This window comes from Musa acuminata, chromosome BXJ2-1, assembly GCF_036884655.1.
Source record: "Musa acuminata AAA Group cultivar baxijiao chromosome BXJ2-1, Cavendish_Baxijiao_AAA, whole genome shotgun sequence".
Classification (NCBI taxonomy): Eukaryota; Viridiplantae; Streptophyta; class Magnoliopsida; order Zingiberales; family Musaceae; genus Musa; species Musa acuminata.
This window is the reverse complement of record NC_088338.1, coordinates 6,966,022-6,983,739: the sequence shown is the minus strand read 5'-3', so window position 1 is coordinate 6,983,739 and position 17,718 is coordinate 6,966,022. Positions and strand designations below refer to the sequence as shown.

The 17,718-nt window shown below is 36.7% G+C and overlaps 2 protein-coding genes across 4 annotated transcripts; one reads left to right on the top strand and one right to left on the bottom strand.

Annotated features, from left to right (window-relative positions):
• Positions 1 to 607: 607 nt before the first annotated feature.
• LOC135598682 (uncharacterized) lies at positions 608 to 9,963 on the top strand. The gene is made up of 15 exons (XM_065092868.1): positions 608 to 1,224; positions 3,606 to 3,680; positions 3,793 to 3,903; positions 4,351 to 4,477; positions 4,646 to 4,740; positions 5,325 to 5,448; positions 6,248 to 6,328; positions 6,712 to 6,810; positions 6,951 to 7,136; positions 7,365 to 7,455; positions 7,536 to 7,606; positions 7,702 to 7,773; positions 8,310 to 8,381; positions 9,201 to 9,344; positions 9,568 to 9,963. Exons 1-15 carry the CDS (start codon positions 1,184 to 1,186, stop codon positions 9,763 to 9,765), a joined length of 1,587 nt encoding a protein of 528 aa, XP_064948940.1. The 5' UTR covers positions 608 to 1,183; the 3' UTR covers positions 9,766 to 9,963.
• Positions 9,964 to 10,567: 604 nt separating this feature from the next.
• LOC103993588 (protein PHR1-LIKE 2) lies at positions 10,568 to 17,399 on the bottom strand. 3 transcript variants are annotated; one of them, XM_009413711.3, is made up of 6 exons: positions 16,818 to 17,399; positions 15,469 to 15,545; positions 15,315 to 15,369; positions 12,039 to 12,108; positions 11,818 to 11,887; positions 10,568 to 10,910 (listed from the first exon to the last, which is right to left on the bottom strand). In XM_009413711.3, exons 1-6 carry the CDS (start codon positions 16,978 to 16,980, stop codon positions 10,767 to 10,769), a joined length of 579 nt encoding a protein of 192 aa, XP_009411986.1. In that variant the 5' UTR covers positions 16,981 to 17,399; the 3' UTR covers positions 10,568 to 10,766. The 3 variants fall into 3 exon arrangements, with proteins under 3 accessions (XP_009411986.1, XP_064948942.1, XP_064948943.1); XM_065092870.1 differs by having other exon boundaries at positions 16,827 to 17,119; XM_065092871.1 differs by lacking the exon at positions 16,818 to 17,399 and adding an exon at positions 15,639 to 15,686.
• Between the last annotated feature and the right edge of the window lie 319 nt (positions 17,400 to 17,718).

The following is a 17,718-nucleotide window of genomic DNA, read 5'->3' as shown; positions in this document are numbered from 1 at the left end:
TCGTTTTTACCAGCTGTGGCTCCAATAGAGGGACCGGTACGGGAGTCGGGTTACGCACGGACGCGGCAAAGTTTTATTCATGTGATGTGCACTTCGGTCCTCCTCGGTCTCCACCTCGATAATTTTTTTATTTTTAACTGAATAAATAACGCATTCTTTGCCACTATTATTATTATTATTATTCGGTACCTCTCTCTCTCTCTCTCTCTCTCACTCACTCTCTCAACGGGTTGAAAACAACGTAGTCAAGTCCCACGCTACGCAACCAAGACTTGTCGGCATCTCGCTCGCCCTCCGCCTCCGGATTCCCTTTTATCTTGGTTTCGGCCTTGGATGCTTCCGGCCCCGCGAATCCTTACTTTGCTCCCAGATCGCTAGGGTTTTCCTGCGGTTCCATCGAATCTTGGGCCCCGTTCCCACCCCGGAGCGGTGCGACCGACGGATCTGCGGAACGGTGAAGGATCGAGCCGTCAAGCCACGCCGTCCGATCTTTCTTCCCGATTCGAGGTACCGGCTTTGAGCTTTAGGGTTCTGCTGCTGCGATTGCCCGCCTGGAGGAGTTCTACGGTGTCCGGATCTCAAATTCCCCTTTATTCCGTGTGGCCTTGTCCTGGGGATCGAGTAACGAGGTGCTTTTGAGGGGGGGTTCGACTGTTTTTGGAGCCCACGAGGTCGAGGATCTAGGAAAGGCGTGGTTTTAACGAGCAGATGATAGGTTCCACACGATCTTTTTGGTGAAAATGACGCTTGAGGAAACCCCGTGATCGAACTTAGGGTTTCCTCCTGGATGGAGGGCTCGGGGTTACTGGAATCTCGTGCCCTTGTATTTAAAATTTTGGTGAACGCAGGTCGGCGTTGCGTTTAACTAATTCTCAAGCATTATCTCTAGCTTAAATTCTAGGGTTGGCTTGTGGTTGTATTGAATGGTTTAAGAACCAAGTTAGTGTTATACGCTGGAGCAGGACAGAACCAGCAGAGCAGGAACCTTTGGTTTTGAAGCAGCTGGTGTGGTTGCTTCTGTTTTTTGCTCTGAGAAATTGGTTATCCTGTTATTATTCTTGAGATCCAAGTGACCTTCTGGAGAGGAACGTTGAGAAGTTAATAGGATTGTTAATGTTCTCGGAGGCTTCCTTCTTCTGTAACACCCTGACTTGTTGTAGCTCAGAGGTGTGTGGGGAAGGGGATGATTGAACAATTCATCAACTTTGTGATACGGCCTCCTAGGTATGTTAATATTTCTATCGAGTTTTTGATCTTTTTTATTTTTGTTACTTATAAATCGTTTATGATTCCAAGACTCGTTGTCCATGCCCATTGTGCTAATGCAGCTAGCATCGCTCAGATCAGATATTTTGATTTCTACATACATTAGTTATTCTTTTAAAAATTTACATATGAATTTTGAGGGGGCATTACATAATCTTTCTGATAGTAGACGACTACCTCTCCTGGAAAATGAAATTTTACTCCTCTTTTGCTATTTGGAAATTTACGTATGCAATTTTGAAAAACATTTCTTTTTTAATTATACCTTTGGTCTCAAAAAATTGAAGTACCACATTAGTAGTTGCACTATTTTCTTGTAAAATCTGGAAATTTTTTACCATATTTTGTTGTGGCTCCAAAATTTGATCTTAACTAGCAGTCAGATTTTCAATGAGAGCACATATCATCTTGTTCCTGTTAATTGATATGTGATATGTTGAAAAGTTCGATTGTGGATTGGTGCTCTACCATTATACCACCATAGTTTATACTGTCATTCCAATAGTTGATTATTAAAACCTCTTGAAGCAGAATCCTTTTCTAGGCTTTTTTTTTGCTTATTTTTATAGCTTGAATTATTCTAAAATCATGTCATCAAAATGATAAATTATTGATATTTTGCTCTTTGGGAAAGCACATGCACCTTTTTTAGCTTTAGATTCATTCCTTATTGGTTCTTATTTGTTAAATACTTTTGATCTCAAAATTTTAATTGGAACTTAAAATAATTTCTCTACTTTCTTGGAGAACTGAAGATGCTCTTGTACCACTTGTTTTTCTGGTTGTGATTCCAAGTGTTTATCTTAAGAAGCAGTCACACTTTGAGTGAATGCCATCATGTTTCTGCTAATTGATATATAACCTGTTCAAAACTTTGTTCATGGACTGTGGTTCTACCAAAATTACCTTGCACTACTATGTCAGTGACAGATCATTTACACTTTTGCTTATGCAAAAGTAGTCCATACAAGCTTAGTAGGATAATAAGGAGATATATTATGTCTTATATACCAGCTATTTTGCATCTAAGCAAATTCTCTCGACTTTATTAACAGGATTATCTTTTCTTACTTATATGATCAGACTACTATATCTTGTCATACTTGCATGAAATCTCAAATCTTTGTTACTTTGGTAGACCACAATAACAGCATGTCTTACTTATCATCTATATTTGAGTCAGCTACATCAATCCTTTCCTGTTATTAAATTTCATTCAGGACATTATCACTAGTTATTCAAGGGGCTTCCAGGGACATCAAATTTGTTGGTTTTTATATGCAAGATTTTATTAGCATGGTTTTGGGTTGACAGTTTGTAGTTTGTACAGTTTTGAATATCTCCTGCATACATCAGTTTTAACGTGCTTATTCTCCATTCAGCATATATTTGCTTATTTCAAAAGTTTAAAAAACAAATTTGCTTAGCTACCTCAGAATCTCTTAGATCATTTCATACCTTAAACGATGTGCTTTACACTATTGCATCTTCCGTCCGTTTAATGCTTTTTAAGTCACTTGTACTAACTTGTTGGACATACCTGAAAGTCTTACTGTAAAACAATTTTCTAGTTCTAAAATTGCGTTACCCATTATAAATAGTTGTGAGATTAATTCCCCTAACTTTTACAATCACCTCTTGGTTTTACCTCTTGGACACATAATATTATAAATGCCCTATTTTCCCTTATCAAGCAGTCCTTAACTTACTCCAAAAGCTATTATATATAAGCTTTGCTCAGCATACTGTTTTTAGCTGGTTTTCTTGCTTTTTATATCTGCCACATACATATTATTGTCATCTCCTCGAACAAAGTTTCAAATACTGGTTGGTAGCCTGCACCAACCAGTGTTTATCGGTGTGAAAACGAACCAGTTTTGGATCATATAATCTGGTACCAGTCAATGTTTTTCTTATTGTTTTCTTTATTGGGACTAAACAGTACAGGTTGATGTGCCATTGAGTACACTGGTACCATATTTTGGTCCTGGAGATGACAGAATCTGGTATCGGAGTGAGATTTATAACCTTGTCCTTAACATGTTCTTTTTTAGAATACATGGTTTGAAACTCTATCACATGATCCCCAATTCTCCTTGGATGTGACAGAACTACCTTTAGACTCTTCTGGGGCCTCCCTTTACCACTCTTTAATATGACTAATTTTCATATTAGTGTCATTTTTTTCCATGTCTTACTGCAGATATAGTTTGATAATGTTCTCGTTCAATACCCTATATTATATCTTTAGCATTTACTTTGTAGGATTTTGAGCAGCATTTATTTATTATGGTCTTTCAACTCTTTTTTTTTGCATTTTCTGGTACAATGCTAAATAGGGCGGAGTATAATCCAGATCAATACCTATGGGAATCAGAATTCACTCTTGCAGGCCGAAAATACAAACGCCTAGACTTGGAGGCAAGTACGGAGATCAATTATCGAGGTTTTTTCTGTCTTTTCTGCATCTTATGACGAGACTTCTGTGGAGATCTAATTTGTACTATTTGCTAACGCCTTTGTAACCTGGCAGCTTACAAATGGACGTGGTCACACCTTGCAGTGCAGTCACTATGTTCCCTCTTTTGTACCAGAAAGTACTGCTCTTCCTTGTGTCATATACTGCCATGGGAATAGGTATGACTTTATCCTTCTATGCTTGTCTCCTGTAAGTTCTTAGATTATCTGAGTTGTTACAATATGTTCATGCCTTTTGTTGTAATATTGAAGACATTTGTTATGCTTTTTTCTTAGAAGTTTGGTTTTAGCTAGAAAGGAACCACCAACATTGGGGTTCCAATCTGATCTTGATTGTAATATGCGCTAACACAATGTTAATGAGGTCATGAAAATTTTCAAGATCTTTTTTATGACTAGTAAAATTTTCTGTGAGCATAAGTGTGAAGCCATTTTTTGGGGAGGTCTCACTTCAGGGGATGAAGCAGAGCTAGCCTCAAGCAAGTTATTCAAAACAATAATGGTCATGCTTGTCAGTTAGTTATAGCCATTTGATTCAATTCTTTTTGTAATTGTTTTGGCCCACTGGAACCTTAATTATGTTCATCTTTTTCATGAAAATTGCAGTGGATGTAGAGCTGATGCAAATGAAGCCGCTGTAATCCTTCTTCCTTCAAATATTACTGTCTTCACTCTTGACTTTTCAGGCTCAGGTCTATCCGGGGGTGACTATGTCAGCCTTGGTTGGCATGAGGTAACTTAGTATAGTTTCTGCTGACTGCAGTGTTTGCTAACTGTATAATATAATAACTCGACTTTGTAATGGGCTTAGATGTCTGAAAGTATTCTATTTCTTTCACTGGCTACCATCAATTAATTTTCCAATTTTGTAACAATTGAATTTCATCGATGCACCTGCCAGAAAGATGATCTTAAAACTGCGGTTTCTTTTCTTCGGAGCAACAAACAAGTTTCTTGTATTGGACTTTGGGGGCGATCTATGGGTGCTGTTACAAGGTATGTCTTTACTGTAGATTTATCATCTGCAGTCAATGCATGTTGTAGGTGCACATTCTGATGCGTGCTTGTACAGGCATGCATGGGTGCATCTGTCTCCCTATATGGATCTCTGTGTATAATCTGGTTATGGCAGTTGTGTTTGTGATAGCCATATTGCCTTTCAGCTATTGTAGGATATATGGCTGCAATAGGTTATGATAAATTATCTCCATTTATACTGGAAACTCTGAAAAGAGGTCATACACATCCAATAGTTTTTGTTGCCCTTCAAATTTTACCTTTTAAGTTTCCAAATAAGGAACACCTTTCTGTCTGATTGCTTTTTCTATTATGGCATTTGAACTTATGTGTAGGAATATTTGTGGTGATGTAAATTTCAAGCATGTGCTTTACTTGTTGCTGAAACTACAACTTCTCATAAAGCTATTACAGATGCCACTAGTTTGTCTTGTCTGATTATCATAAACATCATCCTATTTATTTTGGACATCTAGTTGATTATCTAGATAAGATCAGTTTTTCCAAAGTGAATTTTAAAAGGCCTTCACTTAATCTTGATTCATTGGTTTTGTTAACAACAGCCTTCTTTATGGAGCAGAAGACCCCTCTATCGCTGGCATGGTGTTAGATAGTGCCTTTTCCAACTTATATGATCTTATGATGGAGCTTGTAGATGTTTATAAAATCCGGCTTCCTAAGTTTACGGTATGACCCTTCTCGAACAATGAATTGTTTATTTGAAATTATTCTAATAAAAATTGCTGCGAAGGTATAGAACCTTAAACACCATCACAATAAGAACTAGCAAATGCTGATCATGATGAACAAAAAAGGCATCAGAAATTAAACAAAGTTATCCAGAACCAATTGGGAAAAGGAAAATCAAGCTCTGTAAAAGACTAGTTACATTAATTGATAAATTTGAACTACTTATGGAAAGGAACTGGAATTGAAGCATCTGCAAACAATCAATCTGGATTACTGCTAAAATGTGAGGACTTCTGGGTAATGACACCAAAATTCCATCCTTGCTGCTGGACCATCTGTCTGTAACACAGACAATTTGATTATAATGGTAACAGCTTAATTAACAAATATTAACAAATATGTCATCCATATAAGTTAGTTGAAAATGAAATTATATTCATTTTGCACATTTGGAAAATGGTGCTTATCTATGATTCTTTAGGGAGATGTATAAATAACTAAAGATGACCTGTAAGTTCACTGGTACAGTGAAGTGGGCGCTGTGAGGCAATTCAGATTAAAGCTTCTAGGTAAAGTAGAGAAAGGCTAATCACAAAAGAATACATGGCTTTTGAAATATATAGTAACATTGCTGTCACTAGAGCTGCTCTGTGGTAGGAGTGTCCATGTAGCTGTTCCAAATAGCTACTGTTGTTAGTAACTTGGAATTGTTGTTGTTGTTATTGTTGCTGCTGCTGCTGTTTATGAAGTCTTTTGGTGCCTGCTTTAACTTACTATATCGAATGATTTGACACAGATCAGAATGGCTGTTCAGTACATGCGACGGATTATTCAGAAGAGGGCTAAATTTGATATCATGGATCTAAATGCTGTACAGGTGTTGAACTTACTTGTGTTACATTTCTTCCTTTAACCGTCCATCAGTTCTTGTGATTTTTCGAATTATTGTCAATTGAATAGAACTGATCCGATTTAGTAAAGTGTACATAGGATTTGAACATTTTTTAGAGTCAAATTCTTTTCAGGTTCTTTTATTAGAGTTCTAAGCAATGGGACTTACTAAAGATCTTCTTAGAGTTTAATGTTAAGCAATATCATGTTAAATGTTAATGCAGTTGAATGCCTTAGAAAACTTCACTAAGTGCTCCTTGGACTTCCATGATACACTGCTATTGTCTAAATTTATGCTTTGTTCATGCAAGTAAAAGCTTTGTTGGCACCTTGAAACTTCAAATTTAGACTTCATACATTTGTCTGCAGTTTGCACCGAAGACCTTTATTCCAGCATTGTTTGGACATGCTTCTGATGACATATTTATTCAGCCCCATCACTCGGATCTGATATACGAGGCATATGCGGTAAGTGATCATCTTCTATGTACCTTGAAATTGGGTTGAGAGCATCTCACTCAATTTCTCGATCTGATAGAACTGCAGTTTTTGGATGCAAGCATTCCATTCTGACTATTATTACATCCAAATTTTGGGTTACTTTGCAGGGTGACAAGAATATTATCAAATTTGAGGGTGATCACAACTCACCCAGACCGCAGTTCTATTATGATTCTGTTTCTATTTTCTTCTATAATGTCTTACAACCCCCGCAAATTCCTTCAAGTTGCACGAGTAACTTTCAGAGGTACTATGATCTAGGAGAACTAAAGGCTGGTGCAGGCACAGATGAGGTGATTTCCTGCATCTTTTTATTTTAAACTAACTACTGAAGGAAAAAGAGGAAAATTTTAGTGAAGGAGATAATATTGGTAAAATGGGAAAAGAAAACAATGGCATGCAGTCATTCTGCAAGAGGACTGCTCAGAAAAATAACATTCAACTTTTATATAACTTCATTACTTTGATCCTGTAATACAAATCATTTATCAATATTTTAATGTTGAAGTGTCTGGGTTCAGAGTTTGCTGTACGAAATCATCACTAGCCTCCGTGCGGTTAATACCGATGCAGCATGTTCCTCATCAGCTCCTGGGAATTCAAATGGTGCAGGTTGGATCAACAGTAGTACTCACAAGCATTGCTTTGTAGTTAACTTATGTCTTTATATTAGTTGTTTGGCTGAATCATAGGTTCAACTGCAAAATCAGTCAGTGAACTGTTATCAGAAAGCGTAGCTCATATATCCATCGATAATGACTTGGTATGCCTGTTGCACCAAATTATTTTTCCTTCTGCGTAAAGAAAAGCGAGGTTGAGGCCTGTAGGGGCTTAAGTTCTTAGTTTTACTTTATGTAGGATTTCCTTGTTGATGAAGACAATATGATTACCAACATAGGAGGTAACAGTGTCAATGAATCTAATTTACAGGTAATTCATTTTGTTAGTTACAGCTGTTGATTGTTTTATCAAATTAATGGAATTTTGTTTCACATGTGATACCTATTTAGTTTCTTTGGTTTTGTTCCTGTACCACTGGTTGATATCGACTTTTGTTGGGATTGAAAGGTTTTGTCTATTTTGCAGCTTATTTGAAAGCTTGAACTTTGTTTTTTGAAGATCAAAATTTCTTGGAAGAACGACAGGACACAGAGTCTGAATTATTATTGTATCTGTTCTTTGATGCTCATCTGTTGTTAAATTATCTGCTGTATTGCTCTGCTACTCTCTACAATTAGCAACAGAACTTACCTGTGGCTAGTAGCTGTTAGAGAGTTGTGCTTCTATTATGGCAGTACTGTTGTTCATTCTCGTTTATTAATTCCTATTGAACTATTAGTTGGTCCAGTAATAAGAGAATATCTAGTATACAGTCGATTTTGGGATCCTTCTATACAGGATATGCTACCCTTACCCTTTTAACCTTTGTGTGACACAAACTAAACCACTTATTTTGATATACTCAGGATTTCGTTGTTGATAAAGATAATATGGCTACCAACATGGGAGGTAACAGTGCCGAAGAACCCAATATGCAGGTAATATATTTTTCTTTTTACATCTGGTGATTGTTTTATCTGACTTCTGGAATTTTGTTTTGAATGTTACACCTGTTTAGTTCCTTTAGTTCTGTTTCTGTACCACTAGTTGATTATTGACTTTTGTTAGGATTGAATGGTTTCATCTGAAGGCTTGAGCTTTGTATTTTAAAGATCAAAAGTTCTTGGAAGAACGACAGGACCTTCTGAGTCTGAATTGCTGCATCTGTTTCCTGATGCTCATCTATTGCTAAATCATCAGTTGTATTCCTGTATTACTCATTAGGGCTAACGGTTTGAGAGTTGTGCTTCTGTTTCTAAGATACTGTTGTTCACTCGTGTCATGCAGTCTATTATTTGCACCTTATTGAACTGTCAGTTGGTCCACTAATTCAAGGACATCTAGTATACAGTTGACTTTGGGATATGCTTCTATACAGGATTGCTTTTCCGACCCTTTTAACCTTTGCTTGACACAAGGCGGACATTTCGTTTTTCACATATGTACCACATCCTATTTTTGTTGCAAAGTATATTCTTAAGCGCTTTTACTCTGGTTCCAGCTCCATTCTTTCTCTGTATTTGCTCCTTTTGGTGGTTTGGATAAAAAGAATATCTCCTGGATATTTTTTGAACATCTTTTGGATATTCTTTCTACATGTATATGTACAATTTCTAGCTCCGAGGAGCATCCTGGATTTTTTTTTTTTTACCTCCAATTTTTTGAATAGTTATGCCCATGTGAGATTTTTGTTGCTCTGTAAAGTAATGGATTGCATAGTAAATTTTCCTGTTATAATTGTTGATGACATTTTACAGGAGAAAAGAACTGGACGAGATGAGGAATGCTGCTCCTATTCGAGTTCCAATAGAGAGAGCTGGGGCAGGTGCTCGTCTTTGGGAGGCAATAGTGATGGGTCATCCTCTGCAGAGTGCACAGCAAGTACCACCAGCAAACACCAGGTCCTTTTCTCTTTCCCATGGCCAGTGTTCTTTGATTTGTCCCACAGCAATCTGTCATCTGTCAACTGTGATAAGAAGTTTTACCTTAAAACTTTTCATATTCTCTGCTTTGAATCTGATGTCTAATTGCAATTTCGTGTTCTAGTGTGGCCTAAGTTATAAAACACTTGCTTGTCCAACTAGATCCATTCTACCTGTATGAGCATCTATTCTTTTGTTTCAGATGACACTGAGAGCCCTAGCCACACCGCTGAGACGGATACAACGGAAATCTTCTGCTAAGCCGAAGAATAAGAAAAAGGGCACGGCGGTATCCAAGAAACCAAAGCGTGAGAAGCTGGAGAAGGGTGAAACACTAAGTCAGCGGTTGCGTCTTTGCATCCTGGGGCGAGCCAACCACAGACGACATCGATCAACCTGACCTCTTTCACCACTTGTACCATAGGGAACATGTTTGTGTTTGTGGCAGTAGCCTTCTGATTTAGAAGTCCTTTGATTCTTATCTCAGTGTAACCAAAAGTTTGTTCCTTGTCATGATCCATTGGATCCATGAAGTTTCTAAGTTTGTTTGCTCTACTGAAAACCTCAATCTGAAATCTTCGTTTCCTTGTTGATGCAATCCCGTGGCTTATTCAACAGTTTCTGTTGTTGGCCTACTTTTAACTTGGAACTATTTTGGTTGAAGTGTTCTTGTTATTGGCTGCAGGTGGCTTTTTTCTTCTGGAAATATATATTTACCATTGATCGCAGCTTATTGGATATCTTTTCCCTTTTTTCTTTCTTTATTTTTTTCTGGATGATTTTTTTTACTTTTATTTTCTTATAATGAGTAAGGGACGAAAGTAGGATTGGAACATAATATGTTAGAAACTTTATTACCTAAATTAGTCGATATTGGATTATTGTATGCAGTTTATATTATTCCTTGTGATTGATGAAATTTCTTAAGGTTTGCGATCCTGCCCAGTATTTCATTTCAGTACGTGAATCAGGATAGATAGGACAATGCTTAGGATCTTTGGCACATCTGATAGGATTATTTCTTGAGATCGGACAATACTCAGAATCTACACTGTTTGGTCCTTCTGATAATATTATTTTTCAATATTTTAAGATTTTTCTCTAAAACTCCATACCTAATCAACACAACATAATAATGCAATTTTGAGTCATAGAACATTATACGTGATCAAATAAGAACTAGCACAAAGCAACACTTGGTATTCTGATAAGGGCAGTATATTACTGGTCTAAGCCATGACCGGTATAGTTCGGTATAAACCTCAGTCAAAACACCACATAATCATGCAATTTTGAGTCATGGAACATGGTACATCATCAACCAGTACATCTCTTGTAAACAAGGTTGGTTTACACGAGAGGATGAATCCCTTGATCTTTCAACATGGTCTGGTTTTTAGTTCAGGTGCCTTCCGTGAGCTCATGCTCGGTCATGCCGAAACTGCTTGAAGCAATTTGATCTGATGCTATCTTGTATGCCATTGCGATTAGGGAATCGACGTACCTCTGATAAGCGTCCATTCGGATTTGCACATGCTTCTGAACCTGATCGAGCAGCAAAGAACAACTTTTAGTGGGAGCTTATGACTGTTTGTTGAAGCACGATGTAGGCTCGAGGTGGATTAGATTGAGTTCGAGCAGCAGATGGAAAAATTCTTGCAATGGATTTAGATTGAAGACCGAATTAAATGCTAGTTTATCTATGAAAGATAGATGACCATAGACATGCCCAGACACTATTGCATCTTCTCACACATATAATGCATATAACTAAAGCAACAAAGATATAGGCATGGTTTAAAAATTGGTATTTTGGACCCATACCAATCATTGGCTGGACCTATACGAGTCCAATACGTACCAGTATGCAGAAACACAGTATGTTGCTTACAGTTGCCAAGGAGAAGGGTGAAAGATAAGGATGAGAAGGAGAATAACATGGAGGAAGAGGAGGAGAGAAGTACCAAATGACGAACAGCAGACGGCAGCTGCAAGCAACCTGCAGTGGCGAACGGGGATAGGGAGTGTGGACTTTCTCCGAGAAAGGGAGAGCGATAGATTATATCATTCTAAACCCTACATATGATAGATTAAAAAAAGGCTTACTCTCTATTTTTAGGTAAGTACCGAGCGAATCAGTCCTGAATCGCTCAAAATTGACTGATCTGCATCCCACCAATTCTTTGTAGGACCAGATTTACCATTTGGTACTACTGGTCTGGACTGTTTTCTAAACCATGCATATAGGTATGTATACATATAATAGGTAGAAAGCAGGAGAAATTTGTTACAGATAACAGTATGCTTAGTAAAAAGTATGTAGTTCAAAGGGCCCAGCGTTATCATACAAACAGGAGATTGGAGATGACAAATTGTTAGGTTATGCCAAAAAGAACATGTTGAAGGAGGTTAAAGAACCAAAACAAAATTGAAGAGACAAAGATTTAGTCACCTCAAGTTGTTCATGAAGTCTTCTTTGCACTTCCATCTGTACCCTCAATGCCTCTTTGACTTCCTGACCCCTAAAAGCAGAAAAACTGACCATGTTAATGTTTTCTGAAACATATATGTATATATCATGCACCATATAATATATACTAATATTAAAACTACTAATCCATGTATAATAACTTAAAACTTGACCAGAAGGAAGATTTGATAGTGATATCATACTCGTTGACGTCAGGAGCAGGCACTCTTGGAGATAAAGCACTGCTGCTTGGATTCTCTAAAACGTAGGAAGCTGAAATTTGAGATTCAAAAAATTAAAAAGAAGAAAGAATGATCAGATAAGTTGTAACAAAATTAAATTATTAAAATTAAGTTATTACCAAGTGATAATGGAAATTTTGTATAGATCTTAAACATTTTTAGCTAATGCAAGACCATTCTTAAGGTCTACTAGAAAAATAGTGCTCCAACAATTGGCTACGACTACTTTTATAATACCATATATAGTCCCACATCGGAAGTGGGTTGAAAAACTAAATGGGCCTATAACCATTAGTTTTGTAATGCCCCCAACCCAATGGAAAACTGAGAATGGTATAATGCGACAATCCTATAGGTTTCCCTATAAGAATGCAAGGCCAGAACCAGAACAAATAGCTTTCTCAGAATAATTATTACATAATCCAGTTCATAATTAAACTCACAAGACATTAATAACATAATTCAATCAATAATCAATCCACCCATAAGACTTAAGAATTTATAACATTTCAATCCAAATAACATATATACAGAGTAATCTCAATGTACAGTGATCTCCATAGAATGATAGTATAATTCAACCAATAACCGATTCCACCATGCTTTCACTGTGCACTCTGAAAAAATTAGAGATAATCTTATGAGCAAACCACTGCTTAGTAAACACTATGACTCGTGCTAGTCAAAACTTATCATAAATGAGTTTTTTTTTAAACAAATGAATTCTTTATACATTTAACACGTGCTTTCGAAATATACATAAACATCAAATACTTTCTTCATGCTCATAAAGTTTACAAAACATCGGTTTCATATATGTTTCAATCATGTCTTCTTAATAATACTTTTCAAAACAAAATACATTTAAATGTATGTTCATAAAGTAAGCATAGGTATAGCTAATGCCACATATCAAAGCATAAACATTGTAGTGCAAAGAATATCATTCATATAAATATAGCTAAGAGTTCACAAATATTAATATAGCTAAGGTGTACAATCAGTTCAGAAGTCATAGTAGTATCAACGGCTACGGTCACGTTAGATCCTCTTGACAAGGCCCAAAATCATGTTTAACCCACAAGGTTTTATGCCTAGAACCATGTTTAACTCATATAAGTGACACATATCTCCCTGTGTTAGGGCCTAGAAGAAACTAGTTTCTGAACAAATACCAATGTATAACCCTTATTGGTAGGGTCCAGATTATAGCCATACTGACCAGACAACTATCATGTTACTAAAAATAATATATTAATTACTTTCATACAAAACTAGGTGTTTTAGCAAATCCTTTTGCATATTTTTCTAAAACTGATGCATCATTTCAAAACTAATAATATTCATATATTTTTCAATGCTTTTCAAATATAATGGCTGAACAGACAATTTCATAGGAATCAAATAACATAAATCAACAAATGCTTATAACATAACAAATAACTATTCAAATCATGTGCTTTTCCAAATGGTAAACATCTAGGTTCTTTTGTAAGGCGTTTACATAATAAAAGAACCTTTAAATCATGTAAATCATATGTATTTATAATTTCTAAAGACATGCGTTAATACTTTCGAAAACAGACGAGTTATCAGACACTTACCCTGGTCATATATCCTTGATACAACATATTATGATCTTTCATTTCCTTATTCTTCCAATATCACCATTTTCTTCCTTTTTATTTACTTTATAATATGAATATCCAATTAACTAAGAACATCATGGTTCATCAATCTATAATCCAAAACATAAATCTAATTAATGAGAATACAAGAGAGTTCAAAACCATAGCTAATATTATTTTCCCAAGCTTGATCTGAATCCATTCGACATCAAAACGAGTCCTCAATATATTTTCCTTGATTTTTCTTTTATTTTTCTTTTTCTTATTCTCTTTCTTTCTTTTTTTTTTCTCTCCTTCAACAGAAGCCTATCTCCTCTCATTTATTTTTTTCTTTTCTATTTTTTATTCCTTTTTCTTTCTTTCTCTCCTTCCCTTCGATCCTCTCTCACTTTTCTTCTCCCACCGCAGAAGCGTATCTCCTCTTAAAAAATCTTCTTCACTTCTTCTTCTCTTTCCCCTCTTCTTCTTCTTCCCTCTCCTCTTCTCCTTTTGCTTCTTCTCGCAGCCGAGACCTATTTCCTCTTTCTCTCCTTTCTCCCTTTTCTTTCCCTTCTCCTTCTCTTTCCTTCCTCTTCTCCCTCCTCTGTTCTTCCTCTCTTCTTCTTCTCCTCCAATTCCCTCTCTGTTTCCCTCTTTCTCTCCCACCCGCTCCCACGCAGCCTCTGTTTCCTCATGAGGGAGTGGCAGTTAAGAGAGGCAGTGAGAAGAAAACACTTATTATTTTTTATGTACTTAAGCAATTTAGTCCCTGCAAATTCTATATTTACAACTAGGTTCTCAAATTAAATTTGGGGTATTAAGTTTGGACCCAAATATTTTAAGCAGTTCAGGCTCGACAAAGTTAATGGATCAATTATTCATCAAGTTAGGTCATGACAGAGAAGAGATGGCATCAAAAAGCACGGCCTAATATTGGGCATAGTGACGGGCTTGAGTAGGAAAAGACTAAGTGTAGATGGGGCTAGAAGATGCGCCACCGCATGAAGCCATCACTCAAGCCTCACATGCATCATACTAGAGTCTGCTACCATTAATTTAGGCTCAAATATTTAGGTTAGTAGTTCACACTCAATGAAATTTACAGATTAGTTATTTCATCAAGTCAAATCATGACAACTTCATCTTGTAAAAAATTAATCATGCCAAAATCTACTTGTAGGATGGGCAATGCCAAAAGGAAGACAAAATACGATCTTGCTCAAGAATTTATGTATTCCTCTTTGTAATAAGAAAAAAACTCACTCCAGAGTTTAGTATAAGTTTCACTTTGTATTCACTATCAATTGTCTTATGTAGTACCTTATAGAAAAGAAGTTTTCATGACAAGGTTCATCGACAACATTGAGAGTTTAAGAGAGAACTAGGAAGAGCTCCATGACCCAAGATGCCCGATAAAATAAGACCAGATAATGAAGCATGAACTTAGACAGACTCCAGCTAAAATTTTCTTTAGAAGACAGCCTCTGTCTTATGAAGATAGAATGTGGAATGTCTAAATATAACATTAGTTTTATCAAGTTTTCACAAACTTTTGGAGGCTCAAATAACATGTTGATACAATGGATTAAGCACGGATAATAGAAAAAGGAAGTTGAATCTATAAACTCACCATCCTTTGACTGCTCAGTTAATTCTTTGCCTGATTGCTTTCCTTGTCGGTATTTCTGGAAACATTAACAGGGAAAAGCAATTATTCCAGTGTAAATGTCATTCAGATTTTAGCAACAAAGAGTTTAAGGGAGTACTATAACATGAAGTTTAACCTGGAGGTGACTTTTCAAGTGAAAAAGAGTAAGTCCTTTAACACCCATTGTTCGCATGATAGCCTTTGGAGTTGCCTCTGCATTAGGCACCGACGCACCGTGTGACATACATATGGTATTTAGAACCAACAATTTACGTAAAAAATAAAATCCTAAAATATGAGACTAACTTGGGGAGATATTTAGGGCTCTACTTCTACCTTTGTTCCCTAGTCATAGCATCAGTATTAAATGCTACAAAAGAAAAAAATAATTATCCATTTTCATAAAATGCCAATTTTATACTAAAATAGAAAAAGAAATAATATATACTCGACACCTATAATACAAAGTGATTAAGACCATTTACACGGAAGCATATAGAAGAGTTAATATAAGGAAAAAAGCCATAGATCTAAGGCACATCTTCAACAACCGAAAGTGGTCTAAAACCAGCCCAAAGATACCAATTTATCTAAAGATATGTATCAGCATTCATCAAACCTGATAATGCTGAAGCAAAAAAGCACATGCATAGCTTACTATAAGAGAAACAGCATTGCAATAATAACAAGCACACCTACATGTCAAAAAGTGAATAAGGTAATCAATCAGACAGCAAAATTGAAGTTCTCCTCAAGTAGTTCAAACTATTTTGGCATGTTATATTTAAGTTGTCTAATATTTTGATCCATAAAAGTTGGTAGTTCCGGAATCACTTTATGATCCATAAAAGTCATCTATTGATGATTCATATACTGCAGTGATCACCAATGAGTAGAGGGAAAAAACAGTGGACTCCAGATAGAAAATGGCCGCATGCATATGATCGGAACAAGCTAACCAGAAACATCATGAAAGATCCAATTAGAGTTTTCAGCATGTTAAGTAAACCGTAGTAAAGCCAACAAGAAAGTGGCAAAGAGAAACTGTTGAAAGATGAGTTATAGCCGGTATTGAATGCCCACGAAAAAATCAAAACCGACTTAAAGCTTGAAGAGTTCCCAACGATCGACAAGTTAGCATTTGGAAGATACTAAGCATTTAAGGGAGAAACTTCCAACGGACACGACAATTGTAGAGGCAAAATATGAGAGTAATTTGGAAGGATCAGTCTTTAGAGGGACAAAGAGGCAACACCACCAAATATCTCCTGATTGGATCACCAAATAAACCAGGAGTTAATTCTTGTTCACGAGAGAGTACCAACAGAATTCTAGTAACAACAAAGACAAAAAGACAAACACTTGGTACGCGATTTAAGAGGGGGGAAAAGCAACAAGCAGCGGAAGCAGAAGGGTTCGTGAAACGATCACAAAGGACGCAGAAATCGCTTCAATGCTTGCAACGAAGGGCAAAAAGGTACGAACTTTCGGGACCTCCGAGCTGGGCGACGGCGTCGACGAAGCGCTCGTGGAGGTCGGCCGTCCATCGGAGGCGCGGCTTAGGGTCCGCCGTCAGGACTAGGCTCGGGCCGCGGGCCTCCTCCGGTGGAATCGAAGCTTCCGATCCGTGGATCAAGCCAGAAAACATCCTCCTTTCCAGCGGAAAGGCGAAACCCGGAAAGATCAAACCCAGTAGGAAGCAGAGAGGGAGGAGGAGGAGGAGGAGGAGGCGGGTGCTTATTGGCTCTTTGGTGCTGGTTATTACACCATCGTCTCCGGTGTCTCAATGTGAATTGGGATTTGTCCCCATTAACGCTTTGGACCAATAGAGGAAAGCTTGGAGCTTTCTACTGATTGAGATGTGTCCTCAGAAGAGCTGGTAAAGACCAAAAATTGGGAGGCGAGAGATGTGAAGGAAGTGCTCTCCCTATTCCTCTGTTGACTACTATGCTCAGCCGAAGAAGGATAAAACGAAAAGGAAGAGAAATTGAAGTCTCATCAACTTCATTTGCATTCTTCATCAGACACTTTTTTGGCTTATCTTCTACATGTTTCCTATGTGTTAATTGAAGAGGAACTGTACACTGGAGGTGTATCTATTGTCTTTCTTGAAGTGAGGCATATGAAGGTTTTGGACTCTGTGATCATCATTGATCTTATTAAATATATATATATATATATATATATATATATATATATATATTTGATGAATTATTTTTGTTTGTTGATTCCATTGGAACTTGTTATAAATACTTGAGATTTTTTTTTCTTAAAATTCAGGATCTGAGGAGGATAAATGTATATCGTCTTTTAACGACAATAAAAAATGTTTTGGCGACTTGATTTATTAATCACAAAATATTTTTTTGTGAAATATTCATGAATT